Source organism: Chlamydotis macqueenii, chromosome 1 (genome assembly GCF_036417535.1).
Source record: "Chlamydotis macqueenii isolate bChlMac1 chromosome 1, bChlMac1.mat, whole genome shotgun sequence".
NCBI classification, from domain to species: domain Eukaryota; kingdom Metazoa; phylum Chordata; class Aves; order Otidiformes; family Otididae; genus Chlamydotis; species Chlamydotis macqueenii.
In genome coordinates, this window is record NC_141556.1 from 121,358,034 (window position 1) to 121,383,807 (window position 25,774).

General features: G+C 41.2%; 1 protein-coding gene across 3 annotated transcripts; it reads left to right on the forward strand.

Annotated features, from left to right (window-relative positions):
* The first annotated feature begins 158 nt into the window (after positions 1-158).
* Positions 159-25,774, forward strand: RRP1B (ribosomal RNA processing 1B). Of its 3 annotated transcripts, none has more exons than XM_086765987.1 (16): positions 159-328; positions 5,616-5,698; positions 6,638-6,695; positions 7,867-7,952; positions 8,980-9,041; positions 11,119-11,248; positions 12,691-12,755; positions 13,326-13,489; positions 14,059-14,153; positions 14,974-15,071; positions 15,588-15,607; positions 16,012-16,137; positions 16,546-17,288; positions 20,205-20,351; positions 21,114-21,180; positions 22,290-25,774. In XM_086765987.1, the coding sequence occupies exons 1-16, from the start codon at positions 196-198 to the stop codon at positions 22,475-22,477; spliced, it is 2,265 nt and encodes a 754-aa protein (XP_086622113.1). In that variant the 5' UTR covers positions 159-195; the 3' UTR covers positions 22,478-25,774. The 3 variants fall into 3 exon arrangements, with proteins under 3 accessions (XP_086622113.1, XP_086622121.1, XP_086622128.1); XM_086765995.1 differs by having other exon boundaries at positions 14,062-14,153; XM_086766002.1 differs by lacking the exon at positions 159-328 and adding an exon at positions 4,174-4,287.

The following is a 25,774-nucleotide window of genomic DNA, read 5'->3' on the forward strand; positions in this document are numbered from 1 at the left end:
CACGCCGCGCCGCTGGCCCCGCCCCTCGCGGTAGCCCCGCCCCTCGCGGTAGCCCCTCCCCCCCAGCGGGCGGGGCCTCTCCCCCGCTTCCCTCTCCCGGTTGCCTCACCGTTGTGACGACAAAGGCAGGGGCCGGGGGTGACGGCATCAAGCGGCGACGGGCTCTGCGCGGCGCGGCCGGGAAAGGCGGAGGCCATGGGTCCCGCCGGCGTGCAGCAGCCCGAGATCCAGTTCGCGCAGCGGCTGGCCGCCAACGAGAAGCGCATCCGCGACCGCGCCCTGAAGAAGCTGCGGAGCTACATCAGCGTCCGGACACAGCGCCCCACCGGTAGGGCCCGGCACGGCACGGCACGGCACGGCACGGCACGGCGGGGTGGCCCGGCCCGGGGGCGGTGGGGCCGAGGGGGGTCCGCGGCGCGGGGGGTGGGGATTGGGCTGGGAGGAGCACCTGGGCCGGGGCCGTCAGCGGCGCGGTGCGGTGCGGTGCGGTGCGGTGCGGGACGGCGGCAGCCCCGGCTGGCGGGGGCGGGGCAGCACGCGTGGCGGGGAGCCGCGGCTCGGCTGCTGTTCCCCGGGCCGGTCCGGCCCCACGGGACCACCACCGGTGGGGTCTTCAGGGTCTCTTGTTTTTGTTTTTTTTTTTTTCTTTTCTTTAATTATTTTCTCGTTGGTTTTAATTTTTTACTTTTACGCATATGGGGGCCAGCGCAAACCTCATGAGGTTCAACCAGGCCAAATGCAAGGTCCTGCACATGGCTCGGGGCAATTCCCAGGCACAAACACAGGCTGGGTGGAAAATGGATTGAGAGCAGCCCTGAGGAGAAGGACTTGGGAGTGCTGGTGGACGAGAAGCTCAGCATGAGCAGGCAATGCGCCCTTGCGGCCCACAAGGCCAACCGCATCCTGGGCTGCATCAAGAGAAGCGTGGCCAGCAGGTCGAGGGAGGTGATTCTCCCCCTCTGCTCTGCCCTGGTGAGACCCCACCTGGAGTACTGTGTCCAGTTCTGGAGCCCCCAACACAAGAAGGACATGGACCAGTTGGAGAAGGTCCAGAGGAAGCCACAAAGATGATCAGAGGGCTGGAGCACCTCTCCTATGAGGACAGGCTGAGAGAGTTGGAGCTGCTCCGCCTGCAGAAGAGGAGGCTCTGGGGAGACCTTATAGCAGCTCTCCAGTACCTAAAGGGGGCCTACAGGAAAGACAGGGACAGACTTTTTACCAGGGCCTGTTGTGATAGGACAAGGATTAATGGTTTTAAAATAGAAGGAGGTAGATTCAGACTAGACATAAGGAAGAAATTTTTATGATGAAAGTGGTAGAACACTGGCACAGGTTGCCCAGAGAGGTGGTGGATGCCCCATCCCTGGAAACATTCAAGGCCAGGTTGGACGGGGCTCTGAGCAACCTGATCTGGTTGGAGATGTCCCTGCTCCTTGCAGGGGGATTGGACGGGATGAACTTTAAAGGTCTCTTCCAGGTCAAACTATTCTATGATGCCAGCAGCCCTTAGCAGAACAAAGGACCTTTCGGATACTTGCCCATGAAGCTTCCTGGCAGTGGCCGCGGGCAGACCAGGGCACAGCAATGGCCCAGAGGGTTGGAGGACTTGGGGAGACTTAGCTTGGCTCGGAAGTGGGTCTTGCTGGCAGCATTAACGCTGTGGGGATTGGAGTGGTGTAGCTCAGACGCTCATTCCCAGGAACAGGATGTAAAGGCACCGAGCTGACCCAGACTGATCCCACCCCGGTATACAGAGCATATAGTTTTATTTTCTGCTGTGCTGCCTGGTGAGGTGGCAGCTGCCTCTTTCTGTGACTGATGTTCGGGAGCATCGGAGGGAACTGAGGGAAGCTCAGGAGTGTTTCAGCACTTGTATAATTGAGGTCAATTCTCTGTTACCTGTTCAGATGGTCTGGGTTACCTGTTACCTCCACATTCATGCTATCAAAAAACTTATTTCCAATAAGTTTTATTATCCTATTTTAAGCTGTGTATTGGCACCTTAGAACCAAGAGTCCAGTGCATGGGCACTTCAGTGGTGTCCTTGGAGACAGCTTGTGTCCAGCCGTGCCAGTCATAGAATCATAGAATCTTCAAGGTTGGAAGAGACCTCCAAGATCATCAAGTCCAACCATCAACTTAACACCACCATGTCCACTAAACCATATCCCAAAGTGCCACGTCTACACGTTTTTTGAACACCTCCAGGGATGGTGACTCCACCACTTCCTTTGACAGCCTGTTCCAGTGCCTGACGACTCTTTCAGTGAAGCGTTTCCTAATATTCAATCTAAACCTCCCCTGCTGTAACTTGAGGCTGAAGGTGCCTCCTGTGCACCCTCTTCTCATGGACACAGGTTATAGGAGGCTTACAGGGTCAGTTGCAGTGTTGCGTGAATGCGAAGATCCAGTTCAGGAAAGCTTCCTGGTGGAGTGATATGGAGGACGATGCAGAGATGTCCAAGAGATTCTGTGATGTTTCTGAACTGCTTTTTCCAGCACACTGTGTTGCAAGCTGTACACAACATGGGAGGGGAAACTGGTCATGGGCATTTGCAGAGCACTTCCTCCCACGTTTGGGAAAGTGGTACTGAGGTACACGCTCCTTTGACTTTGAGGAAACCAGCCTAGACCTGGCACCCCAAGAGCTAAACTGGAATGCTGGTTGAATCTGAGATAATTCCTTGAAAAGGCTCTGGGGAATAGGTATCGTTTCTTCCCTTTCCAAGTAGTATTTGACTCATTAACCCAAATTGACAGAGGGAAGAGCCTTACAGGGTCAGGCTAGGGAGCCGAACAGCCCATTGTTCCATTTTGGACAGTTACCGTAGATCTAGGGGTTGCGTGAGGACTAGTAAGAGCACTTGAGTGTACACTGTATTCCTCCCAAGTGGTTTCTGAGCCTCCAGCTATTTTTAATTCTGAGGCTTCGTGAGCTGGACGTGGCTTCTCTGTTCAGTAGCGCTCTGTGTGTCTCTTTGCAAGATGCAGATGCCTTTAGGTTTGTGGAGGTAGCCTGCTAGATGGACAGGAGTGCCCTAACTGGGGGAAAAAGTTGCAGGTTAAGCAAGGGAAATTGTCGGCTGGGGTGTGAACCTTTTTGCTCGGTAAAGCCAGCTCACCATGAAATGCAAATAAGTAGGAAACAAGGGTGACTAGTTTCCAGAGCTGGTAGATGTACTGACTGTTAGTACTATTCAAGCTAGTAATATTAAAACAAAGTTTAACTTCTTTGGACTTGGAGAGAAAGCGTTATGTTCAGGAGCGAGGTTTTCTTAAAGTTATTTCTTTATTAGCAGTCTTGTATCCATCCGGCATTCTGAGAGAGCTGAGGCTCCCACGTTGGATAACCCAGCTTGATGCCCTAACTTCAACAGTTGAGAGCATGCTCACTTTTGAAAGGGGTGATGAAGTTCGCCAGACGTTCACCTCAATGTCAAATGTTTCGTAGGCAGGTGGGACTGCTCAGCATGGCCTGTGCTACGGCTGAATCATGGGTCATGCTGGGGAAACTTCTGCAGAGAGCTAGAGCTCTTAGTTTTCAACAAGAAGTTAAACTCTGCAGAAGGCACTGAACTACTGAAGTCGTGCATGCAAATGAGCTTGGATGAGCACATTATTCCTTGGAAGTGGGCCTTTTTTTTTTTTTTTTCTTGTTAGCTACCCTGAAAGAGAAGAAGAGCATGCTGTACTGGGCTGATAATAGGAGGATATCTTTATAGAGACATTAGTAAATGAATTGGTGAAAGAATAGTAAATAAAAATAACTTCTAATAAAAGAGGAAAGATTGCTGGGTGTTTTCCTATCTGACAGAGCTGCACTTTCTTGGGCCCAGATCTGGAGGGGTTTTATGTAATTTCCACAGAAATGTGTCCTTGGGCATCTGGTTCTTGGAGATTATCTAGAATATGAAAAATTGCAGCAATTTTAATGATAGCAATGTCAAAACAGCATAACTCCCAAACAGAAATGCTAACAAGCCTTGCATTAAAGTAGCATGTCTTCAGCGAGTGATTGTAACATTACCAACCCAGGCTTCCTTCTCGAGGTAGCTTTAAGGTAAAGAACTACTTTCTGAGTGACTAGGATAAGAAACTGGCTCTCCAGCCTTTTGATCAAGGTCCTTTGTCAAACAGGCAAAGGACTGCCTAGGACACTTTAAAAAGCAACCCCGTGGAAGACTGTCTTCCCTAGACAGGGAAGAACTGGGCCACCTGTATAGGCAGCAGCTGACATGCCCAGGACATAAGCCTGGTGTCGAATGCCTCTGTAGAGTTAGTGCTGCTGTAAGGTTAAGCCTGCTTCTTACTGCTACGTGCATAGTGTATAATTCCGTTAAGCAATATTATTGATTTTAATATTTCAATTAATATTAAATCAGTGAATAAAATTGTTTCATATTTAATCTTAATATTACTGCCAAATATAAGTTTAATTTATAGTTAATGCATAATATTACTAGACATATTGCTTCCTACGTAGTATTTTGCATATTTCCTTCACTCAGCTCTACCTCCTTTCCTTTTGACCAAGCATAACTGTAGACAATTTAACTAACATGTTTACAGTTTTTCATCTGAGTGGAGAATGATGCAGTAGTGATAATTACTTTCAAATGACTTGGTCCAAAGGAGGAGATACTTAATTTAAACCTAGCACTGGGTCTCAGGCTTTTCGATTGGCAGACCCCTGAAAATTTTCCAAAAGTGACAGCAAATTTCAGCTTGCAGATGACAATTACCTTTTTAATGTAATTTTTCTTGAAATTACTTGAGAATACTTAATAGGCCATAGTTTGAAGATAGCTGTAGTAGGTTGTTGTATCTACCTTGTAACAGTATGCCATTATAATTTTCCTTCCTAAAAATTGATGTCGTGAATAATTCGGTTTTTAAAACATTCTTGAACAACTATTACTGATAGTAAAATTTTGTTTTCAGCGTAATACTACTGTAATGTGTGATTTTGACTAGAATGTGAACTTTGTACTGTTAATAGTGAAAATATTCTTTGCTGTTAAAATTCAGATGATACTGTAGCTTAAGATTAACTGTAAGGAAAGTATTTTCATTATGGTTGCTCAGACTCTTTGATTATGCATTTTAATATCACAATGAATTTGTTGACTCCTAGAAGCTTATTCTATCAAAATAAGTCCCTAGTAAGAAACAAAACTATTGGTAAAGTGAGGCTTCATTAAACAAACAAACAAAAAAAAAAAAAAACCAAAAGCCTTGGCAGTTATGTTTGAGGATTTGCACATCACCTCTGTTTTAAAATTAGATATGATGCCCTCATTAAAAGTATCTCTCAGAGCTGGTGCTAAAACTATGCACCAATATGCATTTATCAGAATTGTCTTCGTATTCATCTCATCTGCGATTTCTTTGAAATCTTTGTTACTTTGGTACAAGATAGAAGTTTGCTGTCACAGAATCACTGAACTGCGCCAAGTTGCCTTCCAATTAGTGGGCTTACAGTGAGAACCAACATTTGCCCAAGAGAATATAATAAAAATAAAGAAGAAAGCAGGGAAGAGAGGGAACTGCATGAAAAACATTTTGGTGGAAATGTGGGATTTTTCATTTTCATTCAGACTTCTTCTGTACCATAGGTGGCTTCAGCGAGGAAGAACTGCTAAAAATATGGAAGGGGCTGTTCTATTGTATGTGGATGCAAGATAAACCTCTGCTACAGGTATAGTAACTGGTTTTGTATTTGCTTGAGTGTGTCTCTTCTGAAATATACTATAGAGACATACTAGTTTGAAATAGTGAAAGTGACCTTAGTGAGTTTTGCTCACTTTTTTTTTTTTTTCCTCCCCCCTTCCTCGGCTGCTTTTATGTGGCATGTGCCGGAGACATGACTAACTCAGTGATCCTCACCCCATGAACAGAAGCCTAAATGGCTTCCCCCCCTGAACGGCAGGTGTAGCTGCTTACCTTCCAAACCCAGAACTGAAATACACACCATTATGAGGTGCATTGATTTGGTGGAACTCAAGCAGTAACAGCAGGTTGCCCTTAACTGCAACTAGAACATACCTACAACCTTTAGTTAGCCTTATTTCAAAGTTTCAAACTTTCTTTTGTTAGTTCAGTAGCACTTCTACTACCAACTTTGTCTCTACTACTCGCTTTTGTCAACTACTACCAGCTTGTCTCCCTTCTTTCAAAAGGTACCACTTTTGGAGTACCAGATCTTAGTAACCTCACTTAAACAGTTTTCAAATTGCTTGTCTGTTTGCAAGAACAAGGTTTATCTCACACGTAGCACAGAGAGCTCCACCTACAATTAAGCTCTATGAAAACAGTACCCCTAAAGTTTTACATCGTATGTTAATTAAAATAAATGGGATTTTTCTCCTCCTTATTTAATTTTATCTGCTGTCAAGAGGATGATTTGTGCAGAGATCTGATGAAATGAACAGGGCTTGATACCCTTGAGTCTTGTTTTACAACTGACCCAATCGCAGTGGAAGGATAACTGCAGTCCTAAAGCAGCTGTTAAGAGAATATTTTTAATTTTGAGGGGTATTTCATGATATTCATACTTCTTGCTGTTTTCTGATTGTGTCTTTAGTGAGGACGCCAAGCCCTGAAACATGCTATACTAACTATACTTCTTTACTTTTAGGAGGAACTTGCAGACAATATCTCACAGCTTATCCATGTTTTTCAGAATACAAAGGCTCGTAAGTATTATTTTATTATGTAACACTTTGTAAGGTACTTTGATCTTTGGTGGTTTTGAGGTCACTATCACAGTGCCAGAACAGAGTTAGCCAGACAGGGGTGCTGCTTTGTTTTTTTGGGTTTTTTTGCCTTTGCTTTTTGTCCAGTTATTGTGTGTGATTGCATTGAGGGAAGCATGAGATGCAGTTTGGTTTTGGTTATTGCAGGGGAAGACTTGAATCTCCAGTGTGATATAGGTGAGACTTTGCAGGGCGGGTAGCAAAGCAGACTTGTCCCCTTACTTTGCCATTCTGCATAGACATATTTGTTCTGTGTATTTCCTACTCTAAACCAACCTCGTTCTGTGAGCTGTTGTACTGGCTCTGGCTAGGATGGAGTTAACATTCACCTGAGCTGGGTGGCACCTGTGGCTGGAAGACACGGCTGGGACAGTTTACTAACTAGCCAACAGCTAGGATAGTTTACCCAAATTAGCCCATCCCATGTGACATCATGCTCAGTATAGAAGTGAGGAGGGTGCTGAGGGGAGCCTCCTGCTACTCGGGAGGAAGCTGGGCATCAGGATCCACCATGAGCTATTGCACTGCGAATTATGTGCTCCAGTATCTTCTGTTATTAGTTTTGTTTGTTTGTTTTCAATCTCTGTTTTGTTTTCTTCTGTTATTCTCTGAAACTTTTTTTTTAATCTCAACCCACGAATTTTTTCCTTCTTTTCTTTACCGATTCTCCTCCCTGTCCCACTGGAGGGTGGGGAGAGTGAGCGAGTGAGAGACTGTGTAGCTTGGTCCTGAGCAGGGCTAAACTATGACAGCTGTTGAACCCTTAGTATTCAAAGTGCACTTGAAATAGAGTGCTCAGTCAATGCCAAAACTTGCATAGGTAGAAGTGAGCAAGCAATGCTCTAACTTGTGTGCATAAACCACTAAATATATACAAACTTGTCCCTGAAATTACACTGGTCTTTAAAAGTAGCTGTGTGCCTTTTCTTGTGTTCTTCTGAAGTCCTTGTACACATCCCAAGCATGTCTCCCCATGGCTCTGTCCCAGTCACTAGGCAAATCCCTAGAGAAATGCAGTCCTTTCTTATGTTGAAGTGATTTCTTGAGATTCTTTTAGGGTAGGAAAACAAACCATTGTGCCAGACACGGACATTTGTTTACTGTCTTACAGGGCATCTGTTCATTCAGGCATTTTGGCGAACTATGAACCGTGAATGGAATGGGATAGACAATCTGCGTCTTGATAAGTACTATATGGTAAGACTAACTCTCTTGTAGGGCTTTTCTGCATGAAAAGATGTGGTGGTGGTGTGCTGCAAGGCACCTTTGTCTGCACATGCATTTATTTATATTGTAAGAGATGACAAGTGACTAGCTTCTTGACGCACTGCAAGAGATGCTTGTTTTAAAGGCTTTCACTCACCCCTGCAAATCTAAAAGTCATTACAGTTTAGGTCATGCTGCAAGTGCTTTCTTGTTTGCCTTCCCTTATAACATAGCGATGTTTCTCATTTCTATACGAGTGTAAATACTGTCTCAGAGAACACTGCATCAACATCACTTATTTAGATCAGACTGCTTAAAGACTTTTTTTATGACTCTGTGTAAAGTAGTTGTCACTAGAACCCCAACTTTCCGCCACTAAAGTATCCACTATGGTACATTCAACTATCAGAATTCTTTCTATAGGAAACATTACATTAAAACAAATAGTAAAATCTGTGAGAGACCTGCCTTTGTAAAGAACAAAATCATGTTAATCATCATCTTTGAAAAAAGTTAATTGCAGGCACTTCACTGCTGTTTTTTGTCTCTCATTGTTAGCGGAAACCAGGTATTTCACTAAGTGAAGTGTTTTGAGCCAGTTTGATGTAGCTATTTTACATATGGCTGTATATTAGGGCAAGTTTCAAGTAAATTAAATTATTATCATTATCATCTGTCCCGTATTGCTGTCTCCAGTTTAAGCTATGTGAGGTTTTTTTTAGATTTGGCAGCACTTAATGAAGAAATCGGGGTGATGGAGCAAGAGAAAGCTGTATAGTAGAAATGGTCATGGGTTTTTCTTGGCTTAGGATGTGAAAATAGTTTATTGTCGTTTGAGCTTCGCAGCGTCCTTCTGTTGCTTCACATGACAGACAAGTCTGCCTAAATGCTCATATGAGGAAGCTTTCCACCTTGTACTGCAAAGAGGTTTACGAAGGAGTCTATTCATATTACAGGCACAGTAACTCCTTTATCAGTTTTTGTGAACAACATGTATGACAAATTTTGTACTTTGCAGCTAATGCGTAAGATTCTGAGGCAATCCTTTGAAGTGTTGAAAAGAAATGAATGGGACGAAAGGTAAGCAGATTTTTGAAAGTAATGTCATCATTGTCCTGGTTTTGGCTGGGATGGAGCTAATTTTCTTCCAAGTAGCTGCTGTGTTTTGGATTTAGTGTGGGATTTGGTATGTGAAGAAGTTGATAGTACACTGATGTTATTAGGTGTTGCTAAGAGGCGATGGACTTTTTCCAGCTTCCCAGGTTTTGCTGATGTGCAGGTACAGGAAGCTGGCCAGACTGGCCAAAGGAAGTATTCCATACTGTAGATGTTTTGCTCAGTTTGTAAGTGGGAGTTGGACAGTGGTCAGAAATCTGGAAATTGCTGTTCAGAGATCGCTGCTCGGGATCATTCTGAGATCACTCTCAGTTCTGTTCTGAGATTGCTGCTTGGGACAGGCTGTATCAGGGTCATCGGTGGTGAGAAATTATGCATCGTTCATTTTATATATTTTATTATTATTATCATCATCATCTCTTCCTTTTCTGTCCTAGTAAATTGTCTTTATCTCAACCCATGAGTGTTCCTTTCTTTGCATTTCTCCTCTCCGTCTCACTGGAGGCGAGTGGGTGAGCAGCTGTGTGGTGCTTAGTTGCTGACTAAGTTAAACCATGAGTTGCTGACAGAGTTAAACCATGGCAATCATAAAGAAGTTGCCCAATTTACCTTTTTTACCTTTATCAAATATATTTTCATTTAATAGATCTTTTTTCTCCATAGATGGCGCTGTCATGAAGTCCTAACACTAAGGCTTATTTGTTCTCCAGATCACTTATGATATGTAGTTTAGAAACAAAGTTAGGTGTTATGCTTCGTTAAGTTAAATACACGCTGCAATCGATAACTCTCATATTCACCTAATATGTTTAGTGCGTGTTTCACAGAAAGAGATTTGAGAAAGCAATTCCTGTATGCTTTTGCAAAACCTGAACATAGGAGCTTGTCGTGTGGTATTCCAAGCAGTTGTGAAATCTAAGGGCACCGAATTTATAATGGAATGTGCTATATCTGACTGATTTAGCCAGGAGAGTTATCAATGGAATATCACATGTGGAATGCATAGAGGCATGTTTTTGTGGAAAAAGAAAGGAATGCAAGGCTAAAGTACACCACATCCCCTCTGTTCTACCTTAATTTTACATTGGGTAAATGCCTACAGGTTGAAGAGTTGAAAATGTTCCTTGACAGGAACAGAAAATGTGAGAGGAGGTTTGATAAAGCCGAAGCCCTTCTTCCTCACACACGTTCCAGAGACATGATCACCCAAACCTCTGAGGTTTCTTAGGGCTTTGGCCTCCCTTTTTCCAGCTTCACTGGAAGGATGTTCTGGAGGCCCGTCACCACAAGATGAGGCAGTGTGGGAAGAGATCATGATTGCTTTTTTTTGCAGAGTGAGAGAGCTGCCTTTCCCTCCTAGGTAGTGCCTAGAAGCTGCCTACCATTTCTTCCATTTCTCTTTTCTTTCAAAATGCTTTTGAAGAAAGGTGTATTAAAGTAAAACTGAAATAATCTTTATGGTTTTGGAATGATATAAATTCTCTTTGGAACTGGAACCATTTGTTCTGGGCAAAATGGCAGGAGGTCTCACAGAACACCGGGGCGGGGAAAGCATGGAATATACAAAGCTTCACTTTCCTGAAAGGTAGCAAGGATAGGCCTGGGGAGAGGGGGGAAGTCCCGGGTTCTGCTGAGATGCAGGAATGCCAGCGTGTCTCTTTGAGCCATGTCACTCCAGCAGTATTTGTCTACAAAATTAGGGCAGAATCCCTTCTCCTACCCGTCAATCATATGGCATAATAAACTTCAGTCCAAGTTAAGGTGTGAATTTTAAAACTGTGATTTTCACTGTAGCAAACTGCAGACTGTAAGGGCTTCTGATTATGGATGGATTTTTTTTAAAAGTTTGCTTTAAGATGTGAAATTGATCACTGGATTTATTTCTTACGAGCGTTGGACAGCCATCTTAAAGAACTGGTAGAACTATGAATGACTAGAGTTTGTTTTCAAAGCAAATGGAACATGAGCAATTGAATATTAATATCTTGTTTGGTTTTTTGGGTTTGTTTCCCCCCCCCCCCCCTCTTGTTTTGCTTTTCAGTCTAAGTGAACTAATCCTGCAGCTACTAATGAAGGAAGTTATGGACCCAGACAGCAATGCTCCCACTGGGATAAAGTTACATTTCATTGATATCTACCTGGATGAATTGGCTAAAGTTGGTGCAAAGGAGGTTAGAAAATACGCTGTAATTTTCTTCCTGATTAATGTTAACTGTAGCATGCAGCACTTTAGAAGAAATATCATTTTTATATTATGTATGTCTTAACAGTTTTAAATGTAACATAGCAACATTGAATAAGTGTGAAGAAGGTGACTTATTACAACTTATGCTTTTACTTTTATTCATAGCTTGGTAAAGACAGTGAGACTATAGTAGTTTCTCTCAAGTTCCTGAGTACTGGTGTACTGGTTCGAAATACCAATAGAAAAGTTGGACCATTCTCATTTATTTGTTTCAACAGAAAGGACTTAACATCTTCTCCCTTGTGTTTGCCAGTCTTTGATTTTGCAAAAACAGACATAAAGCCTACTCTTGGCTGATTGTCTAACACCTAAATAGAGGAAGAAAATGAGTTTTCAAAGTTGTCTAATACTTGCTTATTGTCCACTTCCAACCTTGTTGCCTGTACCTTGAGCAGTTTACCCTCTACATCCAGCTGTTCATTTTGCTGATGGCATCTGTCTTTCTCTGCTGTGTATTGCTGTTTCGGTTGCATTTTGGTTGATGTTACAGCGCTGCAGAGTTCTGTAGCAACCGAAAGCCTGTTGCTGCAGCTGTCGCTGTTGAACTTCTTACACAGATTTTATCTCCTGTTACTCTGCTAGGGTGAGCTGCCCACTGCCCCATACTTCATTCCAGGCTTCTGCTCACTTACCTCCTCTTGTTTATGGCGTCTGATACATCTCCTAGCAATGGATAAAGCTGTTAGGAATTTTCCATTTGTATTCTTCGCAGTCAGTACTGAAAGCAATCCTGCCTGCAGCTTTTGTGGTTCTGGATTGTGGAGTGTGAGAGAGAAGATATCTGCAGAAGAGAAGTGCCTGCACTTGGAGCCCAAACAATTTCTGCAGCTCCATGATCACAAAACCCTCATTCCATGGCTAAGCCGCTCACAGGAAGCATTGGGAATTAATCCCCTAGGCTATTTGAAATCACAACTGATGTTCATAAATTGAATTTAGGGAAGGATTTTTAACTTAGTACTACTGACAGTGTTTTGGTCCAAGCGGTCCGGTTAAGAGAAACCCAGATATTATTCACGGCTGCTACAAACCTTATTTCTGAAAGAGCACAAAATTATTTCAGTTTTTTTCTGCCTTGTGTTTCCATATCTAAAATAAGAAGCTTTGTTATATTTCTGTACTCAGTAGCTTAAAGTTGGCAAAGTAGTCAACATTTTTATAATGATTTCAGGGAATATTTGGAAGTTAGTGGTAGCAGTGCTAACAAAAAGTTACTGGATGCTCCTGTCAGTTGGAATTGGACACTATGCTGAAAGACTTTGACTTAACTTCTTAAAGAAGATCCCCCTACACCAAATGTTCAAGGAATTTGAGTGTACACCTACAATATTTACTGTACTAATTATTTTTTTCTTTCTCATCATACAGCTTACAGCAGACCAGAATCTCAAGTTCATTGAACCTTTCTGCAAAATTGCTGCCAAATCAAAGGAGTAAGTTTAATGAAGCAATAAATATTTTTAAAGAATTAAGAAGTTCTGCATATACCACTCCACATAGTAGTAAATGGATTGAAGAAGAGTCATAGTGTAACTTCAGAATGTAGAGAAAGAAGGATATTTTACTAATGATGGGCACAAACATTTTAAGATAATGTGTTTATCAAAGCTATAGATAATTTTAATGAATTTATAAGAACTATGTCAACCTCTGCTAGTTGGTTTTGTCTAGTTGTTTTTTTTTTAATGTGCATAGAACAGCTGAGCTGGTTAGATTCTTCGTTGTTACAGTGTAATATAGAGCAGTATATAAACATAGTGAAATTTAAGAGGGGAACATTGGCAGGACACTATTTGTATTAAAGGACTGCTGCTTAGAAACTAACAGGTTCACTTTCCTCATATGGAGAGCTAGATGCTCTTCCACTTTCTTCTTTCTTACCCATTTTCCCTGTATCCTTCAATATCCCTCAAATTGCCCTTTTTTTTTTTTTTTTAATGTGAGAGGGGAGAGTGTGTATGCTTCTGCCTTTTGGCTCTCATCCCTGCTTTCTTGTTACACAGTCGATGTGTACTGCATGCTGTAGCCACTGGTATCTTTGAGATCATTGTGGATCAGTCCCCCTATGCCATCGAGGACCTAATGAAAGAACTGGGTAGCAACAATGGTGAGGAAGATATGTCTGAAGAAGATAAACAGGAAGATGAAGAAGCACTTAAAACCAAAGGTGAGGAGGAAGTTCTCAATGGCCTTGGTAGCACTTGCTGGGATTTAAAAATCTGTTCCTTAAAAATACATTTCTGCTCTGAACCAGTCAAACACATATTCAAGGTGTTGTAAGGACAATTAGTGTTTTCCTCTCTTCCCTTCACATGCACTTAAAGCAACTGCAAAAATCCATGGTCTCTATAAAACCAGGCAATATCAGCTTGCTGCAATAGTGCTAGGATGATAACCCAGTCTGGCTTTTGGCTCTCGGATGTCCGTAACATTTTTGAAGAAGATGAGGTTTTGGCATTCTGTGGGAGTTTAAATTAAAAATAAATAAATAAATAAAAGCTGAGCAGAAAGGTTTTCAATCAAGTTGTACTCTAGTATAGAGGCAATTTTTTAACAGGTGCTCAGATAATGCCACAGTTATGTATTGCATAATATTGGCATAAAGTAGTTAAATCAGTCCAGGCTCACAAGATCGCATGAAGAAAAATGCACTTTGTCTTCCATCTATCAGAGTAGTGTGTGCCATCTTGGTTTTTACAAACTAAACATTAATATTCAGTCTTTTTCTTATAATAGCAGACAAACGTTTGTCAGGAAAATCAGCACAGAGCTCTGAAAAAACAGAGGATGTTTATGAAGATGCTGATGACAGTATCGGGACTGTTCTTCAGGTTTGTGGCTTGCTTGCTCTGTTACTGATACTTCTGCGCTGTTTTCTTTTTCCCTATCCCTGTCTAAAGATATAGAAGTTAAGGGTGTTAATCAGAAAAACATGTTACAAAATTTTAATCTCCTGCTTTAATGTGAGGTGGTATTTATGTAATGTGTACTCTGTGAGTAGTTTGTAAGAAAATAAATCCATATCTAAATTCTGAATTATTCTTTCCTCTCCCTCAGACCTTCTTTTTTCTGCTCCTCCCTTCCTGTTTCAGGAGTTCAGAAATGTGTGGCAAAAGCCAAGTCGCTGTGGGTGGTGAGGCAATCAGCCTAGGTTTCATTGACAATAAGAACAAAAGTAATGGCTGATGTGATACATAGGAGAGAGGGTAACATGTTGCAATTTGGCGTTTTTTAGACCCTCTTCCAGTGCAGTGTAGTGTTCTTGACAGGTCCACCAATCAAACACACACGCAGGTAGATATGCTTCATGTGTGTGGCTTTTAAGCAAGAATTAGGACATGACACACTTTAAATCTGATACTTAGCTAAATATTTGCGGGAGTTTTGAAGTTGGTTGGCTTCTCTCTTGAGTAAGAATTATTTATGAATGTCTGAGAAAAGAATACTGGGTTCAACTGTTCTGTTAATGAAGCAATCATCTGTAAAAGTATGTATGTGTGAATTTCAACAGAGAAAAAATACTTTGGGTTTAAAGGAAGCGGCTGTTTAAAGGATGTATATGCTACCTGAAGTGTTGATAACGAGTTGCATTGGGTTACCTTGCATGAATAAGCTGACTAAGAAAAGCTGTATCACACTTTCCTCCAACAGTTTGATTACAAGGCAGTTGCTGACAAACTCTTTGCATTGGCGAGCAAGAAAAACACACCTTCCCGTAACAGAAAGCGTCTGTACAAGCTGGTGAAAAAGTGAGTTCTGTTGAAATACACCTTGCATGTGTCACCTTGTCCTAAACAACTTTTACTTTGCTTTCTCCTCACCCTCGCTTGTCCTGGTGACAGTGTCATGACAGCAGGCTTGTTTCATAGCCCTGGATAATGTGCATGAGGTGCCCGAAGCCTGTGCTACCGTTCCTCATTGGTGCTAGGCAGCTGCAGCTAGCTGAGATGTATCTACACTGGATGAATTTGTACTGCACCACGTGACATAGATTGTGTGCAGTGCAACTTACAGATATGGGAGAAGTGTTAAATTGCTGTTTTCTCAGTACTTGCAGTGATTTGCTTTGAGTTTTTGGATTTCTGAGGCAGATCTTTTCTGGAATGAACTCTTTAATCTCTTTAACTTCCTGTGCAAAATAACGTTGTTTCTATTTTGACAAAACTGTAACAAGTAGAGTGACACTATGCTGCTGGTGTTGTTATTGGTGCTAAACCAGTAATACTGTTTTGTTTTTACTTCTCTCCCTTCCTCCCCACCTCCAGGTTCCAGGACTTAGCAGAAGGTAAGGACTGAGCAGCATACAGGGACAGTAGTTTCTTTCCATTTAAAGGATATATAATGTTCCCGTACAATATATATCACAATTTTTTAATTTTTTTTAATGTGTATTTCAAGAATAATGTTTTGAGGGTTTGTGGGGTTTTTTTAAATTGCATTATAAGACACATTACACATTTTTGAAATGGCCAAATCCCCTTCACAATTTGAGCAACGTTGTACTTTGTCCTTAAACAAAAGATTAATATTTTTACTTAAATAGGAATCGCTTGTACGATTCTCTTGGGTTGAATGGGGAACAAGGAGTTGCTTTTCTTTCAGTGGGAGTTATGCTGTGTGTGAACAGCGTAACTGTTAATAGAAATAGAACTATTAGTTTTCAGGTACCTTATCCTTCTTCTTCAACAGGAATCTTCCCCCAAGATTTTCCCGAAGATGTTTCTGCAGATGAAGACGATGATGAATTCAGCAGTGGAAGGCGAAAGAAAAAAGCTGTCAAGCCTTGGGAGCAAAACAAGTTGGAAAAAGTAAAAGGTAAAGCAAGATCAATCTTTGGAAGAGAGAGTCTCTTGTCACTCACTGTCACTTGTGTCATTTGGCAAAGTATGACATAGAAGCTCTTCTGAAGAAGGCAAACCTGTTGTTCAGGATCTGCTGATTTGTATCACGTTGCAATGAAGGTTAAATGTGAAATTAAGGTATCTTTGACAGTGGTGGGAATTTTGTTACCAATTTTGAGGCAAGCATCACCTCAAAAATTTCTATCAAAAGCAGAAATGGAAGCAGTTTTTTGCATTGTTCCATTGAGCAGTTCTCTTTACTGTAAGAAAGCAGAAACGTGTCAGTCGTCTTAAAATAGGATGACTGTTAGAATATAGGAATTAGGGATACCTTTGTGTTTCACATCTGTGTAATACGGCATTCTTTTTCGGATGGATTTAGAGGATGAACAAGAGATGTCAAGTGCAAAAGAAGCATCAGTTCCCCAGAAGAAGAGGAAAAAAAGGAAGAGGAGGGACAGCCCAAGTGCTGATTCTGGAACAGCTGATGGAAACTGTAAAGAGGGAATAGCTGAAACATCTGGATCTAATGTTCTTAGTCAGGGAAAGGTGCCAGAAAATAACAAGGAAAGGAAGAAAAAGAAATTGCTAGTAAATGAGACAAATGCGACCACAAATGTAGCAACTGACACCAGAGAAAATCACAGTATCTCTGCGCAGAACAGTCTGACTGACGCAGAAAAGAGTAAAACGAGTCAGTTGAAGAAAATGAATCCAAAAGTGCAAAATGTTTCTATAAAACCAGCGTGTCAGAATGGATCCACTAATGCCAGTGAGGCAGAGGATGTCAGCCCATCTGTCACACTGTTAACTCCGAAAGTTGTTAAAAAGAAACAGAGAGCAGAGTCTGTCTCGGTGAATGGAGATACCCTTTTGCAGCAAACTGACATGAAATCCAACAAGGAGGGCTTGCTGGGGACCCTGTTAGGAGATGCGGACTCTAGATCTGCACCTTCCAAAAAGGTCAAATTGAAGACAAAGACAAACCTAGTTCGTCTGGAAGGGATGAAAGTCTCCAGCCAGAAAGCAGCAACCTTGAAAAAGAAGAGAAAAGTGAAAGAGATGCTAAACTCTATCGAAGTCAATGGTGTTCTGGAGACTCCATGCAAGAAAAATAGGAAGGAGGTATGTATATCTCATTATTTTCTCTGCCTTCTTCTTGAGCTGCCAGGCTCGTTTTCAAATTTGGCTTTTGCTTTCTGAGTGTGGGGCTCCATGGGCAGGTTGCATGCTGATGTCATCGTGCATTGTCAACAAAAAGAACTCAGTTCCCCAGAAACACACAGCCACTGCCATGGTCTTAAGCCCTCCTGTGCAACAACACTGAAGCCTGTGCCAGCTACTCAGCTGAAGAACTCATCTAGCTGCAACTTGAGTTGTTAGGGTTTGGGGTTATCTTTTTTTTTTTTTTTTTTTTTTTTCCTTGGTCACTGGGTTCATGGTTCTTTTGCACTGGATCTCTGGTTGAGCTTACGGCATGTTCACAAAGGGCGTATTTTGGCAAAAGGATGAGAATGGGAAGATGGAGCATCCCTTTTTCAGCAGCACACACTTAGATTAGTATAAGCTCCTTGTGAAGTTGCCTACAGCAATTCCAAGAGTGGCTGCTTTTGCTAGATCACTTTTCCATCTTAAATTTTTAGTACTGTATGGGGAAAGTATTTGGTGAAAGAGCAAACAGAGAATATGACACTGTGACTTTCAATGTCATCAATGGCTGTATGATCACGTTTATGAATGGTCCAGTTTCTTACAAAGACAATACTGTGAGATTTTTTTTTTGCTAGGCAGGTCTGATTGTGGCCTTCTTAAAAAATTTATGTCTTACAGTTTGGGAACAAGCTAGGTTTTCTTCCCCCTCTCTACCTCCCACTTCCATTTTTTCTTCTTAACAATAAGTATAATAGGGTTGATTTTGCTCAGCAATTTGAGAGTGAAGAAGCATTTTCCACTGAATGTTTTTGGTAGCATGGCTAAGATTGTAGGGATTCTTCCTTCTTCTGCCACTAAAATTATTTTAACTACTCATTTCCTGGTTGTATATTCACCTTAACATGTTTAGGGGTTCAGTTATGTTCTTGGAAGTCTTGCTGACAGTCTCACTTTGGTGGAAAGAAAATTCATAAAGCATAAATGAGATTCAGAATACAAAATAATTTGATCTTCCTCTCACTAAAAAGTGCGTGTAACTGACCTATCAGCTCACCTGTGTTTGACTTAAGTTTAAGACTGTATGATTAGTTAAGTAGTGCAGCCTCGTATATGAACTTCATACAACCACTCAGTCCTTCAGGGGAGGAAAAAATGCATTTTGAAACATTGCTTAAGTTGTATTAAAATAGCTTTGACATTTTCTGGTTTTTTTTTATTATAAAGTACTGAGAGGGAAGAACCAAAATATTTCTCTCTCCTCGGTATGCAAACTGCATTTTTCTCACTGCAGAGAAAAGTAGGAACCGTTGGTGTTGTCTCCTGTTGCCTAAATGTTCCATGTTTCATAACTCATCTTTCTTTCTCCAGAAAAGCTTAATTTCTAAGAAAATAAGATTGTGCCACCCCCATATCCGTTTATAAGTTTGCTGAAACTGACCAGCAGGTTCAAAGACCCACAGTAGGTTCACAATTAAGTTCTTGCAAGCTTCGTGGAAATCAGTTGTTGGCACAAATTAGCGTAGCCAGGGAGGGAAAGGCCGCAGCACGACCCCAGCACTTGTCTGGTGGCTGGCCAGTCAGTGCACAGGCTAGCAGGCCGCTTTTCCCATGCGTAATTCCAAAGAAACTACAGCATTTGCTGTTTCTCACTCAATCCAGGTAGCTCTGTGTTAAATGTGTGTGTGCAGTGGGAGCAGGGGGACGCAGACAAGGAGAGAAATTTGGGCGTTGAGTCAGGAGGACAATAGAAGTATTGGTATAAGAAAGAAGAGGGCAGGGTAAAGGTGAAACGCACAAACGTGGAGGAAATTAGGCTTTGCTAATTTTGTTTTCATTGCTTGAGAAATAACGTGTTGTTTTATTTCCTGGTTTTAGTTATGTAATATTCTTATGCCGAGAATCATGAGGGGCATGTTTTGATTCTTGATTTCAAAGACAACGCACACCTCCAAAGAATTAAGCTTCAAATATCAAGAGGGAGGAGGAGAGGGAGAAGGGGAAAAACTAGACAAGTTCAGTCACAGTTGTCTGCAGAATTCAGAAAGCTAGAAGACTTACACTTTTTCACTTTGTTTAAAGCAGAGGTGATTTTCAAATCGAAAGAGGCCGTATCCCCTGGACATTTTCCACAGCACAGTTGTGAACTGCTTTAGGAATTTCGCATCTGTAGTTTGGTGTAAAGCATAGCTGAACTTCCCCTCACAGTAGTCCAGATATCTGGGGCCCATAGACAACAGATTGGAAAGCTCTGGAGTGGTGCACTTTGTTAGTGGCACTGCTTTACAGCTCCTAAGAATTGCCTTGTGCTGGAGAGAGAGGTTGCTTTAAATGGCAATACTCAGTGTGAATTTGAAGCAGAAAACTAGTAGCAATGCACACTAGCTGGGTTTCTGAGAGGGTACACAGACTTCATATTCCACCTTTTTTTCTCCTAAAGCTAGGTTTGTTCATTAGTTGTGTGTCTTATCCATCCAGAGGTACCACAGAAGATATTTTGCTTAAAGGCAAGAAAAAAACCCAACAGCACTTTTGTGCAGGAGAGCTGGGCTGACTGTAAGGCAGCCTCATGCACGTGAAGAAAACATCTTTCTTTGTACTCTGACGGACCAAGCAAATGTATTACAAGTTCTTCCTTCTTTGCTTTGCAATGGCCTTCCTATTGCAGCGCACAGCCTGTCTTAAACTACTGTTTTCAGTCATGCTAACTGCAAAATTAACTCCTGAGAGTTAACCATGAAGATTAGCTTATATGAGTACCAACTAGCGCGCTCTCAGCTATGGCAATATTTACAGCAGCCTCGTGTGGTGAGCACTGATCCCTGTACTAGGTATTCTTAACCACAGTGTTTTTGTACTGAGAGCATTTTTTTTCCTTTCCCTCCTTTATAGGAAAGCAGCACTGCATTATCACCATTAAAGAAAAGGAAAGCAAAACCAGGAAGTGACTTTGTAAAATTTGAAAAATCAACTTCACCAAAGCCAGTATTCTTCAGGAAAGCCAGAAGCACCATCTCTTCCACCAGGGCATCCAAGCAGGTAATGTGATCTCACAGTTGAGTGAGATCTGTGCAGCTGAGTCTGGGCACAGGTTTCTTCCCAAGCTACCTGCCCAAGCGAAGGGCATGACCTCACTCATGCTGTCTTTTTCTACTTTGTGTTAGTCTCCTAACATGGGCAGCTAAAACTGGAAATGCTGCTGCATTTCCTTGTAGACAGTCACACATGGCTCCAGAGTTTCAGAAAATGAGTTGTAGGCATCTTGAAAATCTCTTCTTCCTTCCCCCTTGCTTTCAAAAATAACTTCTTGTTGGAAGGACACCATTCTGAACCTGTTCATTTTGCAAGGAAGCCAAATCATAAACTGACTTTCAGTCTTGCTAAGGGACTTTGAGCCTCCATTTCTTCCCATTTGTGGAGGCTGGCAAAAGTACAGGGCTTCAAAAGACTGCCTTCTTTTCTAAACCGTTTTAACATATAGCTTTGCAAGTCATTTTTGCTTTTTTGAGGCCTGAGTGCAGTGGGGACAGTGTATGTAATACACAAGTATCTTCTTGTTTGTTGTTAACATAGTGATGTTAGGGAAAGTATGTGATTTCTCTACAAGTGGAATGTGTTTGCTTTTGGCTAGAAAAACAGTGCTGTCTTAGCAGGGGACAGTGCTAGAGGAGTGGGGGCATTCTAAATCAAAGGAAGGGAAGTAAGCTGCTTTGCATTGGTTTTGATGGGATGCAGATAAGAGAACTCATAGTATTGTCTCAGAAATCTTATTTTATTTCATGTCTTTATTTTGCTTTACAGCTGAACAAGCTGCAGTCGTCCAGCTCCAAAAAAGTCACGTTTGGCTTGAATAAAAACATGACTGCTGGTGAGTCCAGTACATCTGTATCTCCACGCTCTCTCTTGTAGCTGAGGAAGGGGGAAGCTGTATGTGCTCATACACACCTGTATTCTTCACTTCTCTGGAACAGAATGATTCTGATCCTTTTTTTGTCTCAACATTTGTATATAGTTTATAAACCATCCTCAAGTTCCTGTCCAGAGGAGGTGGTATAGTTTAGAGCATTCGGCCCAACAGCTAGACTTGCACAATTCCAGGGTGCTGCATTGCTGACTTGCAGATGGAGCCTAAGAGAGAGAAAACAGTGCAACAGAGCGACAAACGCCCCTTCCTAAGCTGCCTGTTCTGCAGGGCACCTCTCAGAGAAAAACGTGCATTTCAGTCTTCATCGTTCACTTCTGCTTCCCAGGATAAAGGTGCTGATATGCTGATGAGCTCAGGCTGTATAATAGCAAAGTTTCATATTTTTTTCTTGACTACCTCTGATATATTCTTGGTTATGACTAGATAAATGTCAGTTCGCCCCTGGATCCCATGTGTAAGTAGACTGTTTACGCTGTTAAATAAATGTCTTGCTACGTAGCCTAAAAGTTTATTCCACGTATTCATTTAGCTCTTCTTTTTTTTTTTTTACTTTTGGAGATGTGCTATAGGCCAAGTTCAAACAGAGAGTAATAGGTTTTGATATGTGTTTTAATGTAACACAGCTTCACAACGAGAACAAAATTGCTTACCTGCTGGCAGAAGGGATAACCAGGAATCTCTAGAACAGTGCTGCTTAACAGTCATAACAGAGCCACTTCTTACCCATCACCAGCTTTTAAACAAAAGTGTGGTGGTGTTCAGGACAGCTAGAACAGATGTTTCTGAGAGTCTCTGGTGGTCTGTGAAACCATGGGGAATCATTCACAGCCTCTGTGTGGATTGCAGCAGACCCTATTCTTGAAGGGTCTCTGCTAAGAGGTGTGCTTCCACCAGCATCTCTCCATTTTCTCCCAAAGTCTTAGGCTTCTGATCTTTAATAATGGAGTTAAGGGCCTAAGGCAGACTCCTAGGGTTGGGCAATTCTAAAGTTGATATGCCCAGTTATTCCATGGGGTGATATTTCTTTTAACTTGTTTGCTTTTTTTTGACAGAATTTAAAAAGACCGACAAGAGTATATTAGTGAGCCCAGAAGGACCTTCCCGTGTGGCTTTCAATCCTGAACAGAAACCTCGTCATGGGGTGCTGAAGTCACCCACAGGTGTCCCAACAGGAAAGCCTCAAACAAATAAACCGCTTACTGTATCAACCAAGAGACCAACTGCTATGGACTTTTTTTAAATCAACAAATGTGGCCTACTTTTGTACAGGACATTTTGCTAACCTAGAATGTTCTCTGGAGGTATTTTGAACTTCCTTATTTTTTTAAGTTAATACTAATTATATATACAGAATTCTGATTGTTACCTGGCTCATCGCTATTTTGACACCACTTCAGCTGTATCTTAAAATACTTGCTTTGTCTATTTACAGAAAATAAACAGTATCAGTCTCTGCTCAGGTTTGGTCTACAAAAAGTACAGTCTTTGCCCAAGACTTTCCTGAGAGAGTTGTTCATTTAGTTAAGGAATGTTCAGGGATTGATTTTTCCAGTGATTTTTTTTTTTTTTTTTTTTTTTTTTTTTTTTGAGCCAGTTTGAGAAAACTTGCACTTCATGCTATTAAACTGTCATTCATTGGACAGGGCTTAAAATGGAATAAGACAATGTAGATTTTAAACCTACTATTTGCTCATGTATTTTAAAATTTTATGCCATTCTTTTTCCTGTATCACCCTTGGCATCCTGTTAATTCTTCTTCTGGAAATAGGGATTACCTCATGTCTTTAGTTAATAACAGCTGGACTCGGGTAGCTTTACAGACAGGAAGCAAGCTTTCCCTGGGATAAGAAATGCCTAGCTGCTCAAGTGGTCACTGTTGCAAATAAACCTTCACAGCTGGTTGCCTGCTGAGTTGGAAACAATCACCACATTATCTTCGGTAACACAAGTGCCAAAGCTGGCTCATGCTTGTCATATTGCAAGCTGGCTTCTTCTCTGTACTGTAACTGAAATAATGCTCTTGCACGGGAGAAATCTTTGCTATTTCTAGGTCTTCCCCCTCACCCTCACTGCTGTCTTTCCTTGAAGGTCTGACAAGACTCCTAGTTTTCTTCTTTAGCAGCTGCTGTCATCACATTTTACCAGAACTCAGATCTCATTTAGTGAATGAACCTCTGATTGTCCTAAGGTGAGCTAGATCGATCTAGTGCATCTTTAGTTAGGACACTAACATTGCTCTGTAAAAGCTTTGGTGCCTCTCAATACAGGGTAAGATTTTGCAGCCCAGACAGTTTATTTTTTATTTTGATGTAAAACCAGAAGAATTCTTTCTGCAGCATTTCCTTGCATTAAGTTTTTATTTGGATATTTTATTACTACTGTGCCTGTTTTGTTTTTTTCTTTGCTTCTTTGGTAAAGAATGAGGTGTACTTCTGTGCAAGACCACTAAAGTATTCTGAGGGAGGGAACTATGAGGGCGGGGAGAGCAAATGAAAATAAAAACTTTTGATGCGGTTGGAAGACTTGAAATCTTTCTTTGGAAGTTTTGCTTATGCGAGCAAGTCAAAGGCTTTGCAGCAGATCTCTATATTAGAGCTCAGCTTCAAAGCACAACCTGGTGCCATAGCAAAGATATTGGTGAAGCTTCCCACCAGTTACTTCTGTGGTCCTGGGAGAGAGAGGGTAGGCCTGCTTTATTACCTTGTCTTGTGAAAACTGGTAAACATTTGGCTTCTTCAGCCAGCAAAGTTAAATTCTGTGACATATTTGCATACTTCAGTACTACTTTTTACCAGTATTTGATGCTGACTGTCCTCTGACAGATCACTCCCTGTAAGCAACTGGATTGAAACTGCTCTTTCATAGCTTATCTGTAGTTTCTTCCATATACTTGTGTACTTGTGGATTGCTGGTTGGTCTCAGTTGCTCCGTTCTAATCCATGAGAGTTCTTGCACTAAGTTTGTGACAGTCCGTGGTTTGTGGTACTGCCAGAAAGTAATTTTGCTCTGGTCTCTTCTCATTTAATTTGGTTTTGGTTTAGTTTGTATTTGTTTGACTGATCAGTAAAGAAATCTGGAGAATACATCTGATAAAATTAATAATACTTGTTGTTTGAGCAATTGTTCATTTATTTTAAAAAAAAAATCTCACTGTATATTAGCATAATGCTTTTTTTTTTTTTTTTTTTTACAAGATGATGGTAAGTAGGATTTAACAAAGACTGTTCAGTATGTTGTACTGTTTATCTTGAACTGTGTGGGTGAGAGGTCTTTTGTGGAATATGCATATAAAGCATTTGTATGTGCATGGTTGTTAATGCGTTAGGTTGAAGATGCCGTATTCCTCCAAGGCTATAGATGCAAACAATCGGTAGGTGGATCTGGTGTGCACAGAGAAGTAGAGGATCAAGAGACATTGGGGTTTGGTTTTGTTTGGTTGTGTTTTTAATACATACAGTCTTTAATGAAATGTATTTAAATGATTGTCTGGATCTTTTTCTATTGGTTGTTAATCCATTGAGCCTGTTGTGTGTCCAAATATTTTATTGCCCGCAGTGCTAAATGGAGAGGGCAGAAATGGCAAACAGTTTTTTTTCTAAAATTTTAGTACTGTGATTGTTTTTTGGGATTCATGCATAATCCATCTATGCCGTGAAACTGGTGGAATGTTTTGTAAATATACTTTTGTGGTGTGTATTGTCTTCAGTGGTATCTAGAATTTCATTCAAGACAATCTGATCTGGTTGGAGATGTCCCTGCTCCTTGCAGGGGGGTTGGACTAGATGACCTTTAAAGGTCCCTTCCAACCCAAACCATTCTATGATTCTAACTTCACAAACAAAAATCAAGCACTGTCAATGCAGTTCAATCGACATTGCTGGGTTAAATTACACAAAATATTTGCATAGTGAAAATTCCGATAAACATAGAAGACAAAAAAAAAAAGGATAAATAAATGTAACATCTGGGATATTCACTGCACAGACATGATAGTACTGTGAGGAGAGATGTATCTATAGAAAAAGAGGAAAGAACAAATGATCTGACCTGTCTGATGTTGCTTCATAGTTTTTTCCATAGTATTATTCCAACTCTGCAGCTGCCAATCATGCTCTGAGTCAAAGTAAGTTAATGTGGCATACCTTTTTAAAGGACAGTATTTTGTAATGGTTGTCTCTACATTTTTGTGATGAATCCGATCAACTTTGTACTTCTCAAGCTCTAATAGTTTATAGTTCTTTTTAGCTTCAAGAGACCTCAAAAGCACAAAATTAATTCAGCAAGGCAAAAAGTTGACATTATACTTAAATTATTGGGTATGCAAGACCTTTTATAGTCTATCAAAACTATGTGACTTGGAAAGCATCAAATGCTATTTTTGTCATTTATTTCCTGTGCTTAGACTTAATTACAGGCAGAAAAAACATCCATGTGTCATTTTATGTACCTCTGCAACAGCATTGTTAATATAAATACAGTGTCTAAGCATTACAACATTTACTCTAGTCCAATAAACCATCTCTTTTTGTGGACATTG

Bases quoted from the DNA above. Each gene is read 5' to 3' on its own strand.
- RRP1B (XM_086765987.1), top strand. From the start codon at position 196: ATGGGTCCCGCCGGCGTGCAGCAGCCCGAGATCCAGTTCGCGCAGCGG. The intron at 9,042-11,118 runs GTAAGCAGATTT...TTTGCTTTTCAG, and splicing joins AGAAATGAATGGGACGAAAG to TCTAAGTGAACTAATCCTGC. The intron at 11,249-12,690 runs GTTAGAAAATAC...CTCATCATACAG, and splicing joins CTAAAGTTGGTGCAAAGGAG to CTTACAGCAGACCAGAATCT.